The 25,969-nt window shown below is 34.8% G+C and overlaps 2 protein-coding genes across 2 annotated transcripts; one reads left to right on the top strand and one right to left on the bottom strand.

Moving 5' to 3' along the window:
- Positions 1 to 233: 233 nt before the first annotated feature.
- LOC130051578 (uncharacterized) lies at positions 234 to 1,431 on the top strand. Its single transcript, XM_056153598.1, has 2 exons — positions 234 to 514; positions 823 to 1,431. The coding sequence occupies exons 1-2, from the start codon at positions 453 to 455 to the stop codon at positions 1,208 to 1,210; spliced, it is 450 nt and encodes a 149-aa protein (XP_056009573.1). The 5' UTR covers positions 234 to 452; the 3' UTR covers positions 1,211 to 1,431.
- A 7,338-nt stretch (positions 1,432 to 8,769) lies between these two features.
- LOC130051581 (28S ribosomal protein S2, mitochondrial-like) lies at positions 8,770 to 24,847 on the bottom strand. Its single transcript, XM_056153600.1, has 3 exons — positions 24,743 to 24,847; positions 22,278 to 22,466; positions 8,770 to 11,045 (listed from the first exon to the last, which is right to left on the bottom strand). The coding sequence occupies exons 1-3, from the start codon at positions 24,819 to 24,821 to the stop codon at positions 10,327 to 10,329; spliced, it is 987 nt and encodes a 328-aa protein (XP_056009575.1). The 5' UTR covers positions 24,822 to 24,847; the 3' UTR covers positions 8,770 to 10,326.
- Between the last annotated feature and the right edge of the window lie 1,122 nt (positions 24,848 to 25,969).

Consider the following 25,969-nt stretch of genomic DNA (forward strand, 5'->3'; position numbering starts at 1 on the left):
TTAAACCACAGACAATATCTCGTAAGTTTACATGACGAAAATAGGTCGAACACAAATGAAATGTGGATGTCTTATCAAAGATTACAATTTAGTGTTTCTTTTTAAACCAAGAAAAGCGCATTGTCGAAATTGTATATACCGCATACGTGTAGATTTTAATTATAAAACTAACAACTTCAAAACAAATGCTGTCCCAATTATCCCATGCATTATTTTCATTATCTCTGCCCGAGTCTTTATGCTCAGAGATTCTTCAATACATCTATATTAAGCAATCTTGAATTCGACAATTAAACTTGGTCTTTAACAAACTGAAGTAACACTTCGCCTATATGGCTTTCCGTCTGATTAAGGTTAAATTGAGATGTAGGGGAGATAAAAATGGAACTGCCTGGTAATGCCATTTAGTGAACATAGTTTTAACACATGGAGGAGAGTAGTAAACTGCTTCTATGGACAATATCAATTTACCACGCCTTTCCCTAAGTGACTTTAAAAAAATCTATACTGGGAGGTATGTACTTAGTTACATGTACAACTACAGAACAAGAAAGACCTCGTCCTGTCGTGTGAATATCACATGGAATTTTCATACATATCGTAGTCCGGTTTTTGTTGTTGCTTTTTTAAGATTTTTGAATTTTTAAATAAGCTAAAGTTTACTATATCTATATCTGAGACTTATATGTGTCTCTTTCTATATGGTGGGCAGTAAAATAAAGATTACATTACAGTGCGTTATATACATACAGGTATGGTATAAGTCTTCTCCGCGGTAAGAATTACTACCCTGCATCCTTTGTTACTGGCTTTTAATTTCAGAGACGCAAAATTCAGAATGGCAGCCACAGTCTCCAAAGCGCCAGCCATCTCGAACATCCAAGCCACGCCTCCTCAAGTAGCCCAAAACAAAGTGGTTACATCTAACGGAACTACAAAAATCATATTCAACGGACGACAGGACACAGCGGGTGGATATCCACCACAAGTTGTCGTTCATCAAAAGTTGTCCTTCACAAAGCTTCCCAATATCGTCTCTCGGATGAGAACAGAAACTCTCTCTAGTAGAGCAAAACGGAGTCGCTTTTACAAGAGTGATAATTACGTGGATTACAGATTTTACACCTGGAAGAACTTATCCCTGTGGAGTGACTATCAATCACATCTTTGGAAAAGAGACGGAAGCGTCAAAACTTCCTTCCGGAAATAACTTACGTGGATATACAGTGCGAAGTACGATAACGAGTGATTTGTGTCTCCGTAATTTGTGTCTTTCATTAAACGAAACAGTATTACAGTTCAGTCAAATGTATGTTTCATTCAAATATTAGAATTTATTATTCATAGATGTAGTATGTACAAACTATGACATTCAAGTGTTACGTGTAATCTATTTTTGTGTATGACATCAATACAGCCACCAACACCTTTGCTTTGTTTCGGTAATTTCAGGTGAAATACAAAGCGATAATTGTACACCATCTGTATATGTACTACATTTGAATATACATGTATATACACACATTACACATGTACATTACTCTGATTAAGACATTGAGTTGATTACTTTAAGATATGGAATGTTCTAACATTACTGAAAAGTTTTTATTCCTTTGTTGAAATTCAATTTTTATTTTATCAATAATACGCATAATATTCACAATCTTGTGTACATTTACAGTACTCCCTCGTTAACCTTCTCTGACATACATTCTAATTTAAAAATAAATTACAATCGTTCGCTAAGTTTCAAGCTATTGTTCATAAATAGTACTAGAACGTGTGTACACTTTAGAATCACACACCATTATACACGTGTATTGTCGTTGTTATAGAAGCATAAACAATAAACACTTTAGAAACATATATCCCCCTTTCCCTTCGTATGACAATACTTTAAATATAAAATGTCTGTAATGATTGTGAAAGATACATATCTTTGGGTCAAGGGCAACCACAACACCAAGTTCTATCAGACAAGGGGTTCTGAAGATGATAATCAGTGCATTTTTATATCCAGAATGAATGAATTTATCAACTTGTAAGATTCAAAGCAAAAAGGACTTGTAATGCCATAATACTTTTTGAACAACGGGGGTCATCTACTCTTGACCAGTGTACCAGGTCTGATGTCAAAGACATCAAGGGTTCACAAGATATTTAGCAAACAATATTTTCTTATGTCCAGAGTTGACCTTTGACCCTGTGACCTCAAATTCAATAGGGGTAACCTACTCCTTAGGATTTATCAGGTACAAAGTTTGATGACTGCTATGCAAAGGGTTTACAAGGTACTGAACACATGTTTTCTTATGTCCAAATTAGTTTGACTCTTGACCCTGTGACCTCAAAATCAATAGGGTGTCGTCTACTCCTGAGATAGAACCAGTGTACCGTGTTTGTTGTCTGTCGAGCAAATACATTTAGTTGTGAAGATATTGAGTGGACACTATCTTCCTACATGTACGTTAAGAGTAGATATCGACGCTCAATCTTAAAATCAATAGGGGTCATATACGCTATGGAGAAACCAGCATATCAAGTTCGATGTGTATCATGAAAAGAGTTCTTAGCAATATCGAAACATTTACAAATAATTTTACAAAATTCTATAACAAAATTATTTTGGGTATCCTATCTCCTTAAAGAGACACTACAGCTCACTTTCCGCATTTTAAACAAGTGGTTTTTAAAGAATGTATCGATAAAAATCATACTGACAATTTAAAACAATTTGGATGCATCAATTTGCTCTCAACAGCACTTTGAAGATCATCCAGAATTCCAAGGTTTCTTCATGCTGACTCGGATATTTTACATCACGTGATCTAGATTGATTGTGAATATGTCTTACGGCGTGACCGTTTTTGAGGGCGAAGCAAAAAGTATTGGCATCTATATCTATAACAGGAACAAATTCGGATCTACAATGTACGCTAATAGCGCTCAGGGTCGTATCTCAGTAAGGGTTCATCGTGCCAACGCCTGTCGCGATACGGGACCTCCGTTTTTAAGGTTATATCCGAAAGACCCGTGATTCTCACTGCTAAATGCCGAGCGTTTGGCGAAGGAGCAATCACTGCCTATTTTAACGTCTAAGGTTTGGCGCTAACACGTAACGTGTTCAGATAAAAATAGCACTTCCTTCTAAAGCCCTGGATATGTCTCCTACCTCTTAGTTACTGATCCCCACGTATCCGGTAAATTTTATCCTTATTCGTAAGAGCTGTATCTCGTTCTATTTTAACCCCTTTGCTCGCATAATCTGTCAAAATTCTGGGTTTACCATGCACTGTACGCTTTCTCTCACTGGATGACATGCTGCACTATTTGCCGTTTGTGCGTATGTCTCTGCAAACCAAATGGAGGAGTCTCAATTTTTTGCAGGGCCGTCAAAAACTATTAATTTTTGCGTTTGAAGGAGAATTTTCAACTTTAGGAATGTGTTATTTTCGCTAAGTTTGTACATTCAACTATGCAACAAAATTTGAGAAATCTCTGTGAAAGTTGTAATTTTATGATTTTACGCATTTTAATGAGCTGAAAGTGTCGCTTTAAGATATTGAGTGGACAATACTTGGTCTTCCGATCGACACACAGGTTGAGAATTTTCACTCAATTTGAGTTGTCAACATCTGTAGTGAAGTATCACATATTTAGAACTATGCAGCAAGGATTCTTTAAAGCTGTATGACCCGATGTTCATGTATTATTTTTGTACATAATTACTTTAAAGCAGATTAATTACTTTATAAAGTTATTAACTTTCCCTTAATTACATGCTTGAAAACATCTGCATGTAAAAGAAAACAGTGCGAATATTATTTAGAAAGTAAATATAGTGGGTACATATATAAATCATCCCATAATAGACGTCTATAAATAGACCCACGCGCGTCAGGGGGATCCCAACATGATGTATTAACTCATACGCAACTGTCTAGTTTTAAGGCTGAAAGAGCATAAAACAACGAATTACTAAAAGATATTTGATATTTTTATTTCTATTAAACTTATGGTACAGTACTGTTATAACAAATTACAGAGTTTTACACAGATAAGGCCACCGATGATCTGAAAGTTTGAACTGGTCACGTGACTGTCATTTGAAATGGCAGTGACGCGGTTATTTGTAAACATCGATTTAAAATCAAATAATTTGGGTTAAAACAGGTGAAATAATTTATGATACGTCGTACAGCTTCATAACTACATACGTGCGATGATTTAATAGCGTTTTTACGAGATGGAAAAAAAATTGTAATTCGGACCATACAGCTTTAAGGTACCAACGCCTGTCATGACATGTGGCCTCCACGTTTAAAGTTCATATATCCGAAAGATGCACGATTATCACTTTCAAATGCCGAGCGTTTGGCAAAGGAGCAATCACGACCTCTACCTGTCTTAGCTTTGACACAGCCAATGCACGAGCGGGACTCGAATCGCAACCATTACAAAGCGAATGCTCTGCCACTGAACTACTGCAACCGGTATAAACAAATATGCCCCCTTCTTCAAGGCATACACATCATAATCAAGATGTGTTTATGAAAAACCGATGCAGCAAAGTAAGTCTGGTAGCCAAAGAAAGGTCTTGTCACAAGGAATGTGAAATATGAAAGTAATTCCAAAGTTATGAGATAGGTCGCAGGTTTCAAAGTAGATATAACTGCAAAGTCATGAGGTCAAAAGATTTGTACATTCAAAAGTTATGGCCAAGGTTAAAGTTTTTCAAAGTTGGTAAAACCCCAAAGTCAAGGTCGAACATGTGGTATCAAAAGAAAGGTCTTGTCACAAGGAATACACATGTGAAAACTATTGCACTCCATTCAAAAGGTATGGCTAACGTTAAAAGTCTTTGCAAAATGAACAGACGGACATACCACAAGAGTTGTCAAAAGCATGACTCTAATTAACCTATCCTGTTTAGTCCAAACTGTTAAAGGTTTTGAAAAAATGGGTCAAAGGTTTTGACATCATATCATAGGTCTGGTCATGAGGCATACATGTATGAAATATAAAATCCCTATCCCGGAGGTTCGAAAGATATAGCCAAGTTAATGTTTTTGAAAAGTAGGTCAAAGTCCAAGGTCAATAGTTCTGGTACCAAAAGAAATGTCTTGTAATGAGGCATCTATATTTGAAATATCAGAGCCCTATCACTCAGATTCAGAAGATATAACCAAGGTTAAAATTTATGAAAAGTAGGATAAAGTTCGAGTCATTAGGTCAAATGTCTTGGTACCGAAAGAAAGGTCTCCTCATGAGATCTCTGTTGCAAAATGTCAAAGCTCTATCCATGATAGTTGGTAAAATGGGTAGTAAAAACCGGGCCGGGCCGGGTCAGATCACCTTCGTAATCCGAATTTTTAAGTTTTCTTCGTTATTTTATTTTCGTTTGGTGTAAAACTTCTTAATCATAATCTGGATGATACATTGGCTCTTCGCTACAAAAATTACGGCATAATTTTGCTTCACTGTGAAAATATCAACGTTTGTTTATTTCAGGTTGGTAAAATGGGTAGCGAGGAAAAACACACATTTTTCTGCGATTACGATTGAATTATGTGACACAACAATGAAACTACACATGATTTAGATAAATATTATGATAATTTATCACCAAAATGCTGTAGCACTTGCTATGCGAGTCTTGTATATTTAATATTCACGATTTATTAAAACCCGGGCCAAAAGGAAACCGGATACGATAACCCAGGCCAGATATTAAAATTCCGAATAAAATGAGAATGTTAGCTATCATGTGCACGATCTCATGAAACGTGACATTGCACGGTTCTTACCACTTGGAGGTGTCCTCATAAGAACCATCTTTTTAATTTAAATTTTAACCTAACTATCATTAAGTTACTTACGACGGCGTATTCGTGTCAATTTAACCTAGCAGAAAAAATAAAAATAATCGTTTCTACGATTTATAAAATGGTAAAAACGATGTAAAAAGTCGTTTCTACGATTTAGAAAGTAGTTTCTACGATTTAAAAAGTAGTTTCTACGATTTATTAAATCGTCTCTACGATCTAAAAAGTCGTCTCTACGATTTAGAAAGTCGTTTCTACGATTTAGAAAGTCATTTCTACGATGTAAAAAGTCGTTTCTACGATTTAGAAAGTAGTTTCTACGATTTAAAAAGTCGTTTCTACGATTTATTAAATCGTCTCTACGATTTAAAAAGTCGTCTCTACGATTTAGAAAGTCGTTTCTACGATTTAGAAAGTCATTTCTACGATTTAGAAAGTCGTTTCTACGATTTAGAAAATCGTAGAAACGATTTAAAAAGTCGTTTCTACGATTTTTAGGTCTCGGGTGACATTCAATCTGATTAAAACCAGATCTTCAATCCGCTCCTCTATTGGCCAATAGAGGAGCGGATTGAAGATCTGGTTTTAATCAGATTGGGGTGACATTGCAATTGCTTGTCTGTCATCATGCGTTAACAATTGAACATTTTTAACTTCTTGATAAGTATGATCATTCCAATTCCTTTCAAATTTGGTATGAAGCATCTTTGGGACAAAGGGGACATAAATGATAAATTTCAGGACTCCTACATCCCTTGAGCCTTAAAGGCAGGGAAAAAACTGCCACAAAATTGAATAATTTTCAACAATCTTCTTCTCTATCACCACATATATGTAAGAAAAACTAAATGCATAGTGACGTAGAGCAGGGAGGCCTACCAAAATTGCAATTTTCATGATCCTCAAATTTAACTTAAAATTTAACAAGCATATGCAGACTTACTTGAGTGCCATTTTGAAAATAAAATTTATGTACATATACTGTGTTGTTAATTGTTTCATTTAAAAATTAGATATATAATACCATCATTTTATATTATGATTATGCACACTTCATATCTTGACGTTTTAAGATGTTTTTAAATTATATATCTTTTATTAATGGAAGAAATGAATACTAGCACTATAAATACAACATTTTAAGTCATTATTATACAGATCATTTTCATTATGGTTAAAATGTTTTTAATTTTTAATAAATTACGATTTTTTATTTTTATTTTAATCAGGCAGGGTATACATACATGTAGTAATTAATTGTTCTCCATATAATCCTCTTTAAACTCTATCCAGTTTAAATATTCATAAAGAAGGCATAATTTTTCAGTCGGTAATATTTTTTTAGGACCATTATTATTGGTTAATTAATCAAAGCATTAGCAATTAAATCGGAATAAATAACGCCGGCCCGGGTCGACCGCATCCGGTTTCCTTTTGGCCCGGGTTTGGACAAATCGCCGATAATTAAGATAAAAGGCATTTAAATAGTCAAATAATGCATTAAGTATCAAATTCAACTCTGTGAATTGAAAAAATGCTAGGTTTTCAGCAGCAGATGCATATTATACAGAAAATATGCAATGTGTGTTTTGGTCTCGCTACCCATTTTACCAACCAAATTTCATACAATCATTGAATTCCTTACCTATAGGTAATATTATGCGCTAAAATTTGTGGCGAAGACTAACTGTATCATTGAGAATATATTCCGTAAGTTTCAAAAGAAACAATAACATATCAACGAAGAAAACTAAAACATGCGGATTACGAAGGTGATCTGACCCGGCCCGGCCCGGTTTTTACTACCCATTTTGCCAACTATCTCTATCCATATTAGTGCTTAAGATATAGCCCATGTAAAAGTTTTTGAAAAGTAGGACAAAGTCCAAGGTGAAGGTCACAAAGTCAAAAGTATTGTTACTAAAAGAGACATCAAAATGTGAAACATGAAAACTTTATCTCCCTTGGGTCAAAAGATATCGCCCAGATTAAAGTTTTTGAAATGTAGGTAAAAGTCACTACGTCAATAGTCTTGATAATAAAGAAAGGTCTCATGAGGCATCTACATGTACAGCTGTATATGTGAAATTCAAAACCCTATCCTCCTTGGTCAAAAAATATTCCCCAGGTTAACATTTTTGAAAAGTAGTCAAATGTCACTAGGTCAAAAGTCTTGGTACCAAAATAAAGGTCTCTACGAAAGGCATCTATATGTGAAATATCAAAACTCTACCCCTTATGGGGATCTGGTTTAGAATAGGTTCTCGGTACCTCTTGCTTGTCATAAGAGGTGACTAAATGGGGCGGTCCTTCAAATGAGACCGCAAAAACAGATTCCATGTCACAGCATGTGTGGCACGTAGAAGACCTCCCCCCCCCCTGCTCAAAGGCAGTTAAGTGTCAAGCATAGGCCTAAATTTTGCAGCCCTTCACCGGCAATGGTGACGTCTCCATATGAGCATATGGTCATCTACTCTCTGAGGGCAACAACTGTACCAAGTTTAAGTAACAGTCAAGACTTGGTCTACAGACCAACAGGTGCAAAACAATATAGGGGGGATAAATATATGTATATATCATCTAATTTGTCTAATAATGAAAAGTGCAAATTTTCTAGACAATGAAAAACTGTAGGTCTTCCTGGTATTTTGTTTCTGTGGAAATGAGATATATTTACTCAAAAGTATGTACAGATACTAAACTACGAAAGCTGGATATAACATAGAGTATATGTTTACTATATATTGTTAAATACACGTAGGTAAACAAAGGTCAGAAAGGAATAGTCATCTGAACACAGTGTATAATGTACAGATAATCAGGAGTTCTGCCTTCAATATCTTGTATAAATACGTAAAGTGAAGGAATGGGTATTACTTAGCCACCGTAACTTTTCAAAGTAGGATTTGGATTGTGCATGAAAATAATACAATGAATATGACACTAATATTTATATCATTTAATACCTGATTACATATTTACAGATACATATGATATAAGAAATACATCTAAGTTTTCAAAACATGTACATGTACTTACTACTCACTGCAATAATCTTGTTGAAACACAATGATAAGCGAAACACATTGAAACAAGAGACCCATGGACCACAATGCTCACCTAAGTCACCTTAACCCTGATTTTCTTTAGAGGGTTTTTAACTTTTAGCCTTACCCTAACCCTAGGGTAACTAATGATTTTTTTTAAATTCACACCAATTTAGGAATGTTTGCATATTGTTACTCTTATCTCAATTTCCTATACTTTTCCATATAAAACTTTGAATCTTAATTTATGTCCAACTTTACCTGCACTACATTGGAATGCTTGCATATTACATGTGTCTAATCGTGGGTTTTTGATAAGATTACTGTATATAGATATATTTTTGTTATTTCAAACTCAAACTTCAATCCCTTATTGAGGCCCCATTCTCCTACACCCACCCACCCTCCCATGATCTGAAGAAAATTCCATCTGCAGTACTTGAGGGTGCTTGCATATTAATATTACTTAATATGAACCTGCACTATGAATATAATCATGAACCTGCTGATCATGAAATAATATATTGACATTCCCTTGTAGCCCCACCCTACCTTCCATGCTTGCATATTAATATGACTGACCCTGTTGGTATTGAGAAGACCCCCCCCCCCCCCATGTTACCTTTTAAAACTTTGATCCCCTATTAAGACCTCATCTTACCTCTGGAGCCATGATTTGAACTTTAATCTGAACTATCTGTGGATGCTTGCATATCAATATGACTAAAAACACCATACTCTTTCTCTAGAGAAAAGGTTTCTTTTTATGTAGTCCTTATATATATAACTTTTGTCTTTCCTGGTCCTGTGTTTCTAGGGAAGATTTTTAAAAGATGTTAACATATTTTCAATATTTCTTAATTATTTCTCATTCAAAAGAGCATGACCCTTCATTTGAACAATTTTGAATCCCCTTTATGACAACATTGGTTGAAAGTGACCTTGTGGTTCTGGAGAAGTCGAAAATGTGTGAAGTCTTAGGACAGACAGACAGATAACCTAAGATGGCAACAGGCAATTATTTCAACTTGTAAAACTAGTCCACAAATGACACATCCATGATTTAAAAGTTTAAAACTCCTAACTGGGACTGGGCAATCAATTTTAACTCATAAAACTAGTCAATAGCAATGGACAAATGACACATCTATGATTTCTGAGTCAGTTTCCTATCTGAAATATACCTCATATACTGTAATTGAGCAAATTGGCAGGCAAAAATTATGATCTTAACTTCGAATTCTTTAGTAACTCATAAGATTGAATTTGGCAAATTTTTTAACTCATGGGCCTCTAATAAAAGCATGGTCGGATGGACAAACAGATAGACACTGGACAACTAGTGATCAGTAAAGCTCACTTGAGCTTATACCTCTTGTGATCGACTTAAAAAGAAAGCCAGATTTGAGAGAGAAAAAATATGGTTAATTTTTCCAAGTAGAAATCTTTCAATATCAATGTTTCATTTTCATAGATTTACTACTTTCCTCACCAACAACCTTTCCTTCAGCTTGACTTTTATCAACAGATTCCAGCATATCTCTCTTCCTGTATTCTTTGGCACGTAAAATGGTTTGCTCGAACAGTTTACAGTACAGTTTCACCGCATCAGGCGAATCATCGTTCCCAGGAATGGGATAGGTAATGAATGTTGGATTACAGTTCGAGTCTACGATTCCGACGGTCGGGATTAGCATTTTCCCACACTCCGTCACAGCAGTGTGTTCATTACCAATGCTGTTCTGTGTGTGGACAAATATCACAACATCAGGATACCTCGTCAGATTGCTAAATAGTCTTTCAATGTTGGTCAGAAGACCCCCTTTCCAGAAGCGACAATGAGAGTATTCCCCACAATTCTGAGCAGTTTTTTCTACCAGAGGCATGTGCTGTGCATTTCTCGACACAAACAACACAATCCCTCCTCTGTACACTGTATGGGCAATAAAATTCAGGGCCAAGTGTAAACGGGGTAAAGTTTTATCTATATCAATTATATCCGTGTCTTGGCGGACTCCGTAGAGAAAGGGTACCATAAAAGGATGTCGGCAGCCTTGATGATGACCAAAGTAAACTCTGTTCTTGTACAATGCATGTATATCGACCATTTCTCTCACTTTGAAAAAATCTGGATGTTTCAAGGCCTTATCTTCAGGTGTGTCATTGTGTTGACCTAAAAGATAATTAAGTACATACAGGGTGTATATGTCACAACAGTTTCTAATAATTCAAACCTTGTAATGGATTCAAATAACCAACATTACTAATGTATATGTCACAACAGTTTCTAATAATTCAAACCTTGTAATGGATTCAAATAACCAACATTACTAATGTATATGTCACAACAGTTTCTAATAATTCAAACCTTGTAATGGATTCAAATAACCAACATTACTAATGTATATGTCACAACAGTTTCTAATAATTCAAACCTTGTAATGGATTCAAATAACCAACATTACTAATGTATATGTCACAACAGTTTCTAATAATTCAAACCTTGTAATGGATTCAAATAACCAACATTACTAATGTATATGTCACAACAGTTTCTAATAATTCAAACCTTGTAATGGATTCAAATAACCAACATTACTAAACATAACTCAGCATTCTTTAATCTCTTTTCAAATTACAGTAAAATATCTCTATCTCGAAGTCCAAGGGACCTCGAAAAAACTTCGAGATATCCCGGGGTTCGAGATATCCAAAAACGATCTTGGATATTTTTTTTTTGAAGGAGGATAGTTGATGCATAGTATGGGATTTACATCATAAACAAAAATCCCGTTGTCGTTTCTTATAGTTTAATACAAGTTGATAAATTAATATTGTGGAATTTCAAAGACAAACATTTCGGTTTTTTTTTAAATATATATAAACATCCAATTGAATTCACAATGTGTTTCAAAATTAAGATGATCGTGCCTGTATGCTTACTTTAAGTTTACTGATGCCCAGGCTCGACTGGGATGTAGTTAATGCATTGTAATGAAAGAACCAATCACGTAAGAAACAAAATAGACGAAACAAAACTTTTAGATACTTATTAAATAAATGTTCTTGTTTTCTCTGTCCTAGTTTTAATTATGAAGCGTGTATTATTAAATGCATTATCGTTATCAAGAGCATAACCTTCAAGCGTACTTCGACGATTTTGTGCGTTTATCTAACCCACATGTTAATGATATAGCGTGTGTCATTCAAAACACCATCCCTGGAATCGGGTGTGTTAGTTCATAATTGGCGATAATGTTGGAAGGCTGTTGAACCATTTATTGCGACCTGAGTCTACTCGGAAAAGACCACCATGGATTAGCGGTCATTAATTATAATTGATGTAGCCGCGGGTGTGAATGTGTGACTTAACGACACCAGGTATGGTAAGCAGAGTGGAAAATTGACTGCACTTAAATTCGAGATAAACCAGGTGAATTTGGGGTATGGAACCTTGAAAATACTTCAACATAAGCGGAGTATTCGATATTACCGTGTTCGAAATATCAGAAGTTGTTTTAATCATTTATATAGGGAAACGGCTGGGACTGGCTGTCGACTTCGACTCAAGCGGGGTATTCGAGATAAAGCATATTCGAGATACAGATATTTTACCGTACTTGTAAATCTATAAGTACACATGTATCTCAATTTTCAGTTATCATTATTTAGTCTGATGAAGATCGAACCTTCACTATAATACCTCTATTTTCATTGTCATCTTTAGACTTTCATGCAACAATCAAAATAAACATGAGCTAGTGAAGGTTTGATTTTAATCAGACTGTTATTTATCAACACCAAAATTATCCCCCAGATACACAAGTTTTGTTTTTCTCTGAGCTTTTGGGGTTCTTGTTTACTACATGACAAAATGACAAATAATGACAGAAATAGACACTGTTTTGAGTTGTTCAATAGTTGTTTCCCTTTCTTAAACTTTTCCCTGAGAATAGTCACAGAGTACAAATTTTCATCACAGCATGTGTTGTGAAAAGAAAAAGACCACCATGCAGCTGCTATGTAACCACCTGAATATGTATGGGACCAGGCCTGGGGTAATGTGTAATGATACATGTAATGTAATGTAATGACAGCCAGTTTCAGTGTAATGGGGGTGTAATGTGTAACTTTTGCATTACAAATAATGGTAATGTAATATATTACTTGTAGAAAATATACTGTAATGCACATTGCATTCCACTACATTTATATTACTTCAAATATTTGATGATATTTTGAAAGTTTAGATTAATTTATTATATCAGTGATTGACTTTTATACCTTATGAACATGTAACAGGAAGGGAGAAAATGCAACGGACCAGACCGGGATTCGAACCCGGGCCCCCTGAATCTCTAGTCAGGTATTCTACCAACTGAGCTAACTGGCCACCGGCGATCGAACCCAGCTGACCGCTACATTTCTCCCTCCTTAAATGTCTTCACACCTGAAGACATCAACCCAGGATCTTTATCCCCTGGCAGGCATTTTCACCTGTCAGTTCCAGGGCCTGGTCTACGGCACCAAATGTAACAGGAAGGGAGAAAATGCAATGGACCAGACCGGGATTCGAACCCGAGCCCCCTGAATCTCTAGTCAGGTGTTCTACCAACTGAGCTAACTGGCCACCGGCGATCGAACCCGGCTGACCGCTACAAACAAAAAGATCAACTTCATGTATATTGTACGAGTTAACAGTATTTAATTAACAACATTTTAGTCCTAAAACCTTAGATGTAGTAAGACAACACTTAAAATATTTATTGAATGTTTCCCTAGGGCTATTTGTAAGGTTTGAAAGTAGACTGTTGTGAACTGTTTTCAAAAATTGTTCTTTTTATCTAAGAAATATTTTTCTGCCATTTCTTCAATATCAGTATGTTATATAATGTGTAATGTAATGTAATGCACTCTCAAGTAATGTGTAATAGGAGTAATGGTAATGCTATTGTCAAATGTTCTAAGTAATGGTAATGTAATGTATTACATTACTATGTAATTGACCCCAGGCCTGCATGGAAAACAAATTTAGTTTGTCTCAGTAATCTGGGACAAAATATCTGAGACAAATGTTGAAAGTCATTGTCATGGTCTTTATCAATAAGAAAGAATTTATTATGTCAAAGTGGAAACAGATAATACAACATGTACATGTAATTGGAAAGAACTACATATGATAATTATCTCTCTGGGTTCCCTTAATATCAAATATTCTAAACTTAAACTCAAGCATTGCTTGACAATGCCTCACATAATGAATGAATGGTAATGCTATGCATTACTGCAAGAAAAGGACAGACGGGCTCAACAGTCTAACTTCAAAAGGGGTATAACTCCCACAAAAATCATTGAATCAGAATTTCCTAGGAATATGCACATCTACACAGTGTGTCCTCATTAATTACGAAGTTTCACAAAATTCTGTTGATAGGTCACAGAGGAAATATGCTAACAAGAACAGGACAGATGGACTCAAAATTCTAAGTTCAAAAGGGGCATAATTCCCAGAATAATATCAAATCAGAATTTCCTGGGAATATGCACATCTATATAGTTTGTCCTTATTAACTATAAAGTTTCATGAAATTCTATCTGAGGAGTTGTGCTGACAGGAACAGAACAGAACAGAGGGGCTTCACGAAATTTAAAAGGTGATGTAGAGATTTGCCTATTTTTCTGTAAATTAAATTTTATATGTTAGTTAATAGTGAAGTTAGAATCCATGTAATCAATTCAAATTCATACAAACTGTCTCAATGACAGATAGTATATTAATAGTTAAACACTGGTAAATAAGATTCGAAGTATATCTATTGCAGAACACTTAAATTGTTTCTCTTTTTAAAAAAACCAAAGATCCGCCTAACAGAAATATCTAAATCATATTCAACACTCAATCAGAATCAATGCTGACGTCATACTTTCACCTCATATTGCGTCATACTCAACATGCATTGTGACACACTTTTTGTGTATTCAAAGTATTTCATTCTAACTGAAATAATTTATTTTTTTATCAAATGATCAATGTAATTTCTATTATAATGCAATTCGTATTTCAAAATACTGTATACGTAACGATGTGGGTTGTTGTTCTGATGAGAAGGGGGGGGGGGGTATTTTGTAGGGGTGAAACGATGCATCGTGATGCGACCGAATCACGATGTAGTAGCCTCAATTCGATGTTCGATTTATTCGGGGTCTGTTTCAGTTTGATACGGTTCTAAAATCATAGCACACATTGCTCTTGATAACACGGTTTCTGATTAGCCAATGGAATTGAAAATTGCCCAATCAACATACGAGTAAACTTTGCTGTATTAAAATGGATGCAGTCAAGTTGAAAAATGCACCCCCAATGTTTAAATCCTGGGTATGGCGACATTTCGGCTTTAGGACAAGTGATAAGAGTGTTGCTCTATATTAAACGTGTTTACATTGTGTAGAATTTATTTACAGAGAGCAATAAATACAACGAAACATAATTTTTTTTAGCATTATAAAGAATTTGGTACATGCTATTGTATCGAATCGAAAATCATCGAATCGAGACTAAAGTATCGAAAATCGAATTGAGAAGGAACTGCATCATTTCACCCCTAAGTTGGTAGATCCTCTAACTAGTAACAAATATTCCATTCCTATATCATTATTTGGCTATGAGTATAGCACACACGTTTTCCAACTATAAATTCTGTAATTCATATATTTTAGACCACATCCATATTTTAAATGTAATAAAACAATACACTTCATTGAGAATTTGATATAGAAATACTTGAGACCTACTTATTCCAACATCTTACATGTATGTATAAAATGGCAGCGTAAAGTTAACGAGCCTGGTGATTTTAATTATGTTCTATGACCTTGCTATGTACATTTTCCCATAGTTACTTTTTAATATTATATTATTCATAAAGTAGCAATGTAAGTTTTGAAAATATAATTTTGTGATTCATTTAACTTTCCTGAGATTTATATCTATTTCCTGATATTTCTTTATTCTATATCAACTTTGCATATAGAGCTCTATTCAATTTATCTTCCTGATCATATGAAAGTTATAATTGATAGTAATGCACTGCAAGAATCCATCAAACAAACTTAATTAATATATGTGTGCAACTCTCTCTCTCTCTCTCTCTCTCTCTCTCTCTCTCTCTCTCTCTCAACCACAGCAATATGTGATTTAAAAAAAATATACAAAGGTTGGTTAGTAGATAAAGATATATACATGTTTAAATCAAATCCAAATGCAGTTTACATCAACTGATTAAATGTGAAGGTCATTGGTTAATGTATGTGACCTTGAGATTGTAAGACAAGGTCATTTACAAGTTTCAATATAATTTAGCATGTCATTAGAAAGTAATTGATGCACCCAAAAGGCAGATGTTCTTGACCTAAATTAGATCATTAGCCTAATAATCAGATAGATTTGCGAAAATGTAGCTGCATGAACATGAAAAAAAAAAAATGGTATTTTTGGTCAGGTCAGTAAAAACCTAAAAGTAATAACTTTGTGTTATTTGAGTTTAAGTGACACACACATGCGTTTTCAATGACTTTATCAATAACACTGCATAAAATTGTAAAATTTTTCAATAAATTTTTTTTTGCACATTCCAAAAAATTCTCCATGATTACTGACAGCTTCTCTTAAGACTCCTCCTTTTGGTCTACAGACATATGCACACAGAGAGTAAACAGTGCAGCATGTCATCCAACGAGAGAAAGCCCAACATTTTGACAAAGTATGCAGAAAAAGGAGTTATATAGGGACATGGACACGATTTAAGGTGAAAATTTTCAAATTTTATTTCTCCATTTTGTATTGATTACAATGCTTAACTAAAGTATTTCTAATGGTCAACCAAAAATTGAATATCAGTTGGTGAGATACAAGTGAGATACAGCACTCACAATTCTGTGTTAAGTAAACAAGGCTCGTGCCATGTTTTTAATGTTTACATATAGATTGCATAAAAGAAAACATCATGTTTGAAACAAAATGAGACTTGCCAAACACTAGAAACTATTTAATTGTGTTCAGAATTAACTTGTAAATTGAAAAAAAATATGCTTTAAACGAAACTTTACAAGTATATTTAATCTACATTTGTATGTAAACAAAAACATGGCACGAGCCTTGTTTACATAATAAAGAATTGTGAGCTCTGTATCTTCCATGTATCTCAACAATTGCATTCAAATTTTTGCTGATCATTAGAAATACCCTAATAAAGCATTCTAAACAGTAACAAGATTGCTCTACGAAGCCATGCATGTCCCCCATGGCCGCAAAAAAAGTTGAAGCACACAAGTCCCATAACTCCTGTACTAAAATTTGTCAAATCAAAATGACGGCGCAATATGATCAACTACATATGGTGACTAACAATCCTACAAATTTGAACGAAATCCGTTGAGCGGTTTTGGAGAAGTTGCGTCCACAAAATGTTTCTATAGTGTAGCATGTACAAATTCAACAAAGTTCCATAACTCCTGTAAAATTTATCAAATCAAAATGACGGCACAATATGATCAACTACACATGGTGACTAACAATCCTACAAAATATGAACAAAATCCATTCAGCGGTTTCTGAGGAGTTGATTCAACAAAGTCCCATAACTCCTGTAAAAATTGTCAAATCAAAATGGCAGCGCAATATGATCAACTACACATGGTGATTAACAATCCTACAAAATATGAACAAAATCCGTTGAGCGGTTTCTGAGGAGTTGCGTCCACAAAGTGTTCCTATAGTGTAGCACGTACAAATTCAACAAAGTCCCATAACTCCTGTAAAAATTGTCAAATCAAAATGGCAGCGCAATATGATCAACTACACATGGTGACTAACAATCCTACAAAATATGAACAAAATCCATTCAGCGGTTTCTGAGGAGTTGCGTCCACAAAGTGTTTCTATAGTGTAGCACGTACAAATTCAACAAAGTCCCATAACTCCTGTAAAAATTGTCAAATCAAAATGGCAGCGCAATATGATCAACTACACATGGTGATTAACAATCCTATAAAATATGAACAAAATCCGTTGAGCGGTTTCTGAGGAGTTGCGTCCACAAAGTGTTTCTATAGTGTAGCACGTACAAATTCAACAAAGTCCCATAACTCCTGTAAAAATTGTCAAATCAAAATGGCAGCGCAATATGATCAACTACACATGGTGACTAACAATCCTACAAAATATGAACAAAATCCATTCAGCGGTTTCTGAGGAGTTGCGTCCACAAAGTGTTTCTATAGTGTAGCACGTACAAATTCAACAAAGTCCCATAACTCCTGTAAAAATTGTCAAATCAAAATGGCAGCGCAATATGATCAACTACACATGGTGATTAACAATCCTACAAAATATGAACAAAATCCGTTGAGCAGTTTCTGAAGAGTTGCATCCACAAAGTGTTCCTATAGTGTAGCACGTACAAATTCAACAAAGTCCCATAACTCCTGTAAAAATTGTCAAATCAAAATGGCAGCACAATATGATCAACTACACATGGTGATTAACAATCCTACAAAATATGAACAAAATCCGTTGAGCTGTTTCTGAGGAGTTGCGTCCACAAAGTGAAATGGGATGTAAGGACAGACTCACGGACACCAGTATTTCTATGTCCCCTTCCACGTTGCGGTGGGGACAAAAATGGGAAAATAAAATTTGAAAATTTTCTGTTTAAACCGTGTCCATGTCCCTTTAACATAGAACGAGATACATCTAGTACAGATAAGGATAAAATTTATGTGGATATCAGTAACCAAGAGATAGGAGACACACGCAGAGCGGTAAAGGAAAGTCAATTTAGCGCTATTTTTATCTGAACGCATCACGTGTTAGTTTAAAAAAAAATACATTGTCTGGTCAATAGGGACATGAAAGGAAAGGTTTCCGTAAGAATAATGATTTATAATTAATCATAAAAAGCAGGGAGTAATCCCATTCTTGAAAGTGTGTACCTCTTAAGGGGTATTTAAATACGTTTCTACACAACACATTCATTCTAAATCACATGATGTAAAATGTTCGAGTCGTCATGAAGAAACCTTTAAATTCCAGATGATCTTCAGAGTGCAGTTGAGAGAAAATTGTTGCATTCAAATTGTATAAATTGTCAGTATTGATTTTATTGATACATGTTTTAAAAAAACAAATGATTAAAATGTGGAAAATGAGCTGTAGTGTCTCTTTAAAGATATAGTATACTCAAAATAATTTTGTTATAGAATTTGTAAAATTATTTGTAAATATTTTACTATTGTTAAAAACTCTTTTCATGACAATGTAAAAACTCTGTCTAGAACATTGTGTAGTTTTCCCTTGATAAATCAGTTGATAAAGAAGGAATGATCCATCCAAAGCTCCAATGAATAGAGATGAAAAGGTAAAGATAATAAACTGTGATCAATCTCATAACTTCTAAATGGGATACAAAATTAACAGTTGGGCAAGTACAGCCCCTGAATATTCCAGAGATGGGATCAGCTGTCTAGGAGAAGTAAGCATCCCCTGTCAACCAGTCAAAACTGCTATGAGCCCTATATCTTGATCAGGTAAATGGAGTAATCCGTAGTTAAAATGAGTGTGTAAAGAATGGCCTAACAATTGAATTAGTATGAAACACGTCAGACTGCATTTGACCCATTGACAGCTAGATCATTATAATGACCACAGAATTTGCAAAATGCTGACTTTACATGAGACTACTGAAAGTTTTATTGTCATAGTAAAATGAAGGATTTATGATGCTAAAATTACTAATATAATGTACTTAACATATCAATCAAAGTTAATTACAATGTTATTGAGTTTTCCCAATTTGATAAAAATGCCAAATGATTTTTCCAATCATAAAGGCCCAGGCCCCTTATAATGAAAAAAGTAGAAAATCACTGTTATAACATGTTAGCAGGGCTTGAAACTAACTTTTTATGTCACAAGTCCAGCCGGACTGATAGGGTATACAGTGAAACTTCTCCAAACCGGCCCCTCAGAAAACCGGTTCTCCCTGAATATCGGCCGATTTTCAAAGTCCCGGCAGAAACCTTAACATTTCCTTACAAAAAAAGTCTCACAAAACCGGCCACCCCTGAAAACCGGACATCAGCCACTTTTTAAAGTACAATTGTTAACAAACATGTGTAAATTACCCTTATAATACCAGCCACTTTTTGAGGACTAGAAAATTTTGGCCAGAGGGGGATTAAGACTGGGCAGGTGTGAAAAATGACTGACCTACTGGCCAGGTGGGAAATTATCAACTGGAGGTGTGAAAAACACAAGTGCCCTCTATAAGTTCTACAGTTTACCTGTGCTGTCCAGAGTGTTAATTGGTGCTTGGCTAATCCAAGTGACCCTATCAAATTTCTGTATGAAATGTTATAAACAGATATGCACATATTGAATTAATACAATCAATACGCCATATTGTTCCATAGACTTAAAATTCTTAAGAAACATCTAAATCAAAATTATATATTTACTACTGTACTTTTCAAAATTGTCAAAACAAATTTGTTAACGATATAAGCAATGGACGTAAACAGTTTTTATAGGTAAGAGGAATTCCAATGATAGGCCTCTGTGTTTTCTTTATGTATCCTGTTATAAATTTTTAGTTAAGATTAGATGATTGCAGCAAGACTTTTTCTTGTAATAATTACCTGTAGGTACAAGCGGACTAGTTTGATCTCCACCGATAATTGATCATAGATCCCCATATCAAAATGAGCAGTACCTACTCTGTACCTATTCTGTGTATTAATTGCAGCAATCAAATGGCTATGTGTTTGTTTTGTTTATTAAAACATAAGCAATGTAAAAATGTTTATTCATGTTTAATTAGTTTTAGTGCTATAAATTGAAAATAAACATGTTAGTAAATGATTTTCTTTTATTTCCAATAGTGAAATAATAGTCCTTGAACACCATATTATATGGTTTGTGGTATGTCAATGAAATATCTGCTAAAAATTGAGCTGAGATGTCTCTAAATGCTAAATTCTCGGTAAACCGGCCGTTTTTTGCGGTCCGACAGCTGGCCGGTTTAGAGAAGTTTCACTGTAATTTCAACCAGTCTGCAGAAAAATTTACCAGTTCACCAGTTTTCAGAAATGAATAAACATATTTCGTTCATGTAATTTAAATAAAACAAGAGGTACTGTGAGCAATGCTCACTAAGAATACCCCCCCCCCCTCCCGCTTACCCCAATCTCCCAGGGTGTTGTTATTAGGTATAAATTGCCTCTTTCCTGAGTGTAAAAATATGGCATGCCTTTGTAGAAGAAAATGGAAGATATAGTCCGAACACAAATCCATGGCATAAACCTATAATTTTGATCTCGAGATCAAAGGTCAAGGTCATAAATGTACATGGCACAGTCTCATGGTGATACACCCATGTCTTATGGTATGACTATGTCAAAACCCTATAATCAATTTTGACCTTGAGGTCAAAGTTCAAGGTCATATAGAGGTCATGAAGGTACTCCACACATCGTCTCATGGTGATACACTCATGTGTAAAATATGGTATGCGTATGTCAAAGAACAAAGAAGTTATGGCCAGGACACGAATCCATTGTAAAAAACCTTTAATTTTGACCTTGAGGTCAAAGTCATATGGAGGTCATAAAGGTACATGACACATTGTCTCATGGTGATCCACCTGTGTGCCAAATATGGTATGCCTAAGTCAAAGAACAAAGAAGTTATGGCCCGGACTGAATCTGCACAGACGGACAGACGGACGTACAGACAGACAGAGTGATTCCTATATACCCTCCAGAACTTCGTTCGGAGGGTATAATAACGGAATTTAACTTGATATGCCTCAGACAATATTGTAACTTATGTGAGATTTATATTTACTAATCTGGTTTGTCTGATATCTACAGAGGAATGCCAAATGTGTGTTTAAGATTCCATAAGCATGTTTTCCAAAATGTCGTTTTAGAAAATTGACCAGTCCCATCGGACTGACTAAAACAAATGTCAGTCAGTCCGACAGACTTTTAACCAGTCACAGACTGACGGGCATATGTTAATTTCAAGCCCTGGTTAATGAACACTGTTCATAATTTCCTGTGTTCTTACAAAGATAGATAGCTACATTTCAAAAACTAACTTTGTTATGAAATCTATACTAATTTAGTTCCTGCTATTTGAAAATGCTCTCAAACACAGCGGAAATTGGATACATTTAGAAAAAACTTGATATACAGGTACATATGTATGGTAAATAAAGATTCCTTTTTCACATTTCTAAACTGCATATTTCATAAGATTATGAAATATCAAAACAGTTTCACATCGGCTTCTAGATGATGTTATGATGGTTACTAAGTAACTCATAATGCTGAAAATCATACCTACTTTCATAAACATTCACTTTTGGTCTGAAATCAGCCAGCTCCACTTCTTTTGCCAATGGTTTTTCAGTTTGATCAGATACGACTTTCTCTTCATATATTCTATCAATTTTCAATGGTCGAGGAAGGACAACTTTAACCTTTGTATCTGTTTTGTAAGCTCTCTGATGATGCAGTAAAGGGATGCATGTTCCTGTAAAAAGTCAAACACAATAACACTAACCAAGCACTACAGAGTTACCCCTCTTTTCACAGTCATTGACTTTTAAAATCAGCAAATCACAAGAGATTTAAAACATTATTAAGTCAACTATCAGATATAATATCTGTAGGGGACTGAAAAGAGAGAAAAAAAATTCAGCACTATTTTCAAGAGATGAAAATCAATCTACAATACAAGTTTATATTCAATTTATTTATTTCAGTTTAAAAACTATCAATCAACCAAAATCAAAAGCTCAAACCATCATTTTATCATCAAAACTATTTTGCTATGTTGTTAGAGAGGATGAAATTCTAAATGTGTATAATATGTATGTTTAATTATGTGTGATAAATAAAATTTGCAGAGACATATATTTCAAAAGCAACAGAACCAGAATTTTTTCAGAGAGGTTTCATCCCTGAAAATTTTCCTCAAAGGACTTTTTTCCCCAGAAAAAAATTCAACCTATTCAAATGGATGAGTTTTTAGTTTTTCATACCTTTAATTAAAAAGGAACTGATTCATGATTTTCATCCAAATTTTGTTTTTCAATTTTAATGATCAAAATCTACTGTCTAATGTATTTAAATGATTTCACAAAAAGAATTAAGGTTATACATTATAACAAAAGCTAATTTTAGAGAGCATAGCCTATTATGGGAAAAGAGTACCAATTCATTTCCCATAGACCTCAATACAAACCTTTGGCCCTCTCACTATTTTAACTATATTAATTTTAAACAAATGACCGCAAATTTCATTCCAAGTGCCGATAAAAAACGACAAAAATTATATAGGGTCCCGTTGCTTTTATAAGCCATATTTGTACATTTTTACAACACACAGCAATCTGCAGTAAATCACACCCTTCATTTTAAGCACACTCCTAATCTCAGTTGAGATTCGGCTCGGCTGAATATTTGGACTGACGGGGACGCCTTCACCGAATTCATGTCTGGAAATTTACTTTCAGCTTTGGCCAGTTCTAGCAGTTAGGTGACACTGCTGTCTGCTTCAAATAAGTGATCTGACTATCAAACTAACTCCCTATCACTATTAATTTTGTATTGCTTACTGTCTAGTTATAAAAATCCCAAAATGAAAATAGGCACTTAATTTTCCGTTCAAATGAAGACTTCCATCGCACAATATTTTATCTCCTAGAATTGAAGAGTTCCTATAGTCTGCTTTATCTAGTTACCTATACATTGTATCTCAACATACCTACTTGCATTTCGCTAATTTAAAAAACAAACTATAGGAACTCCTCAATTTTGGGAAATAAAATATTGTGCCATAGAAGTCTTCATTTGAACGGAAAAATTAGTGATGGTTTATTTTATGGAATTTACAAACTTATACGGTAAGTTATACAGTATTAATAGTGATACAGATTTGGTTTAATGGTCAAGTAACTGATTTGAAGCGAACAGCAGTGTCACCTAAGTGCACATTAATTGCTAGAACCGATCAAAGCTGAAAGTAAATTTCCAGACATGAATTATGAAGGACTGCTCCGAGATTCGGTGAAGGCATCAGTCCAAATATTCGGCCGAGCCGAATCTTAACCGAGATTAGCGTCCAGGTGCTTGGTACTCTCACTCCTTATAGTTATAGCCCTCTCCCAAATATTATTGTTTTGTAAACAAAGATCACAGTATCTTAATGTTTGTGAAGTTTTCAAAAGAAATGGATATCAATCTCAGTTTATTATATCTATACATTCCAAGTATTCTTTAGATAAAATGTGTCACCTAAAAGTTAATTTTGTGACTATGCAAAATTAAGATGATTTACATTACAAAATTAACATTTCACTGGTTTGTTTGTAAACAATAATTGATACAAAGACTCAAGTCTTTGCTTACATAACACAGAGTTAAGGCTAAAAAATGTCTCTTATCCTAGAATTCAGGAGGTCAAAATCATGGCTGTCAACATTAAATTAGTTAAATTTTTAATGTTTGACATTTAAAATGAAAAATACTTTTCTCAAAAATGTGAACCAGTTCCTTTAAATTGCCAAAAATAGTCACCAATATGTAAATGTGAATTTGCATATGCAAGTTCAATAACAAAATCTTAAATCAAAATAATACAACATAATAATGTCGGTCATTTCTTTGGTAATTTCTGTAAATGGCCTAGTAATTTCGGTCGGTAATCGAGGAAACTTGGACTGGCAATATCGATTATCGCACAATGAGAGTCCACTAAGAAAATTTGATTTGAAATCAATCTAAAATAGATTACACAAAACATACCTGCAAGAGAATTAACCTGTTTTAATTTATTAAACATTATTTTCACGACTTTGAGTTTTTTGGTACAGCCGGAAGCCATGCTTCTATGTCGTGTTACGTCAGTTGTTCGTCAAACGTTTCGCACAATTTTAAGGAGATACTTTAGTTTTTTTTAGTTTATTTATTTAGGAATACGCACATATACAATATAAATATAAGACAATATCACAGAGGAACACATAGTTAAAACAAAAGTTGATGTTAAATACATAAGATAAAAAGGTAAATTTTAAAAGCTATTTGACCGTCACTATCACTATGATGACACTGACATTACTAGACTACCATTGTCAGATAAACATAATCAACATCTCTCGTGTGTAGTCCAAGCAGGACTTTTCAGACACCCCATCAAGAGATCTAGGATCATCGTCAGTGGTAGAGAGAAGAACCCTAAGATGCACTTACTGTGTATAATTTCTCTATTGCTTGCAAATTCAAATGACGTCCACACAAACCCAGGTCCGAATCCCAGTAGTGATTACCCATGTGGCACATGTGATGAACCGGTCACATGGCAAGACAAAGGGATTATGTGCGACACCTGTAACCAGTGGTACCACATTAAATGCCAATCTGTCAGCCCACGCACCAATGATATCCTCGTAGAAGACCGTGTAGTTGCCTTGGACTGCATAGTATGCGATTGCCCTAACTACAGTTCTGTGTGCTTTGAAAGGTGAAGATAACGAACAGCGAACTAGTCCTTTCCACAAAAAATCAGTTTAGTGTACTCTCTGATACATCACTGCACAATCCCGCACCACATGAATGTATCCGACCAGTGCATGCATCTACACCTGACAGGGACAGACGCAAAAAGAGAAACAAATCCCAACCACTGAAGATACTGATCGTTAATTTTCAATCTATTAAATCGAAACAAGGTCAAGTGAAGAACCTAATCGAAAGTACAAAACCGGACATCATCTTAGGAACTGAGACCTGGATCGAGGGAAGTACTATCACAAACAACCAAATACTCCCGCTCACCTACAACGTTTACCGTAAGGATTGGAACACAAACGGAGGAGGAGTGCTGATTGCTATAAGCAATGATCATCTCAGCTCACCCGTCCCAGAACTGGATACTGATTGTGAGATCATTTGGGCGAAAATCAACCTTGTAGAATCCAAAGACCTATACCTGGCCTCATACTACAACCCCAAAATATCCAATGAACACAG

This window comes from Ostrea edulis, chromosome 2, assembly GCF_947568905.1.
Source record: "Ostrea edulis chromosome 2, xbOstEdul1.1, whole genome shotgun sequence".
Classification (NCBI taxonomy): Eukaryota; Metazoa; Mollusca; class Bivalvia; order Ostreida; family Ostreidae; genus Ostrea; species Ostrea edulis.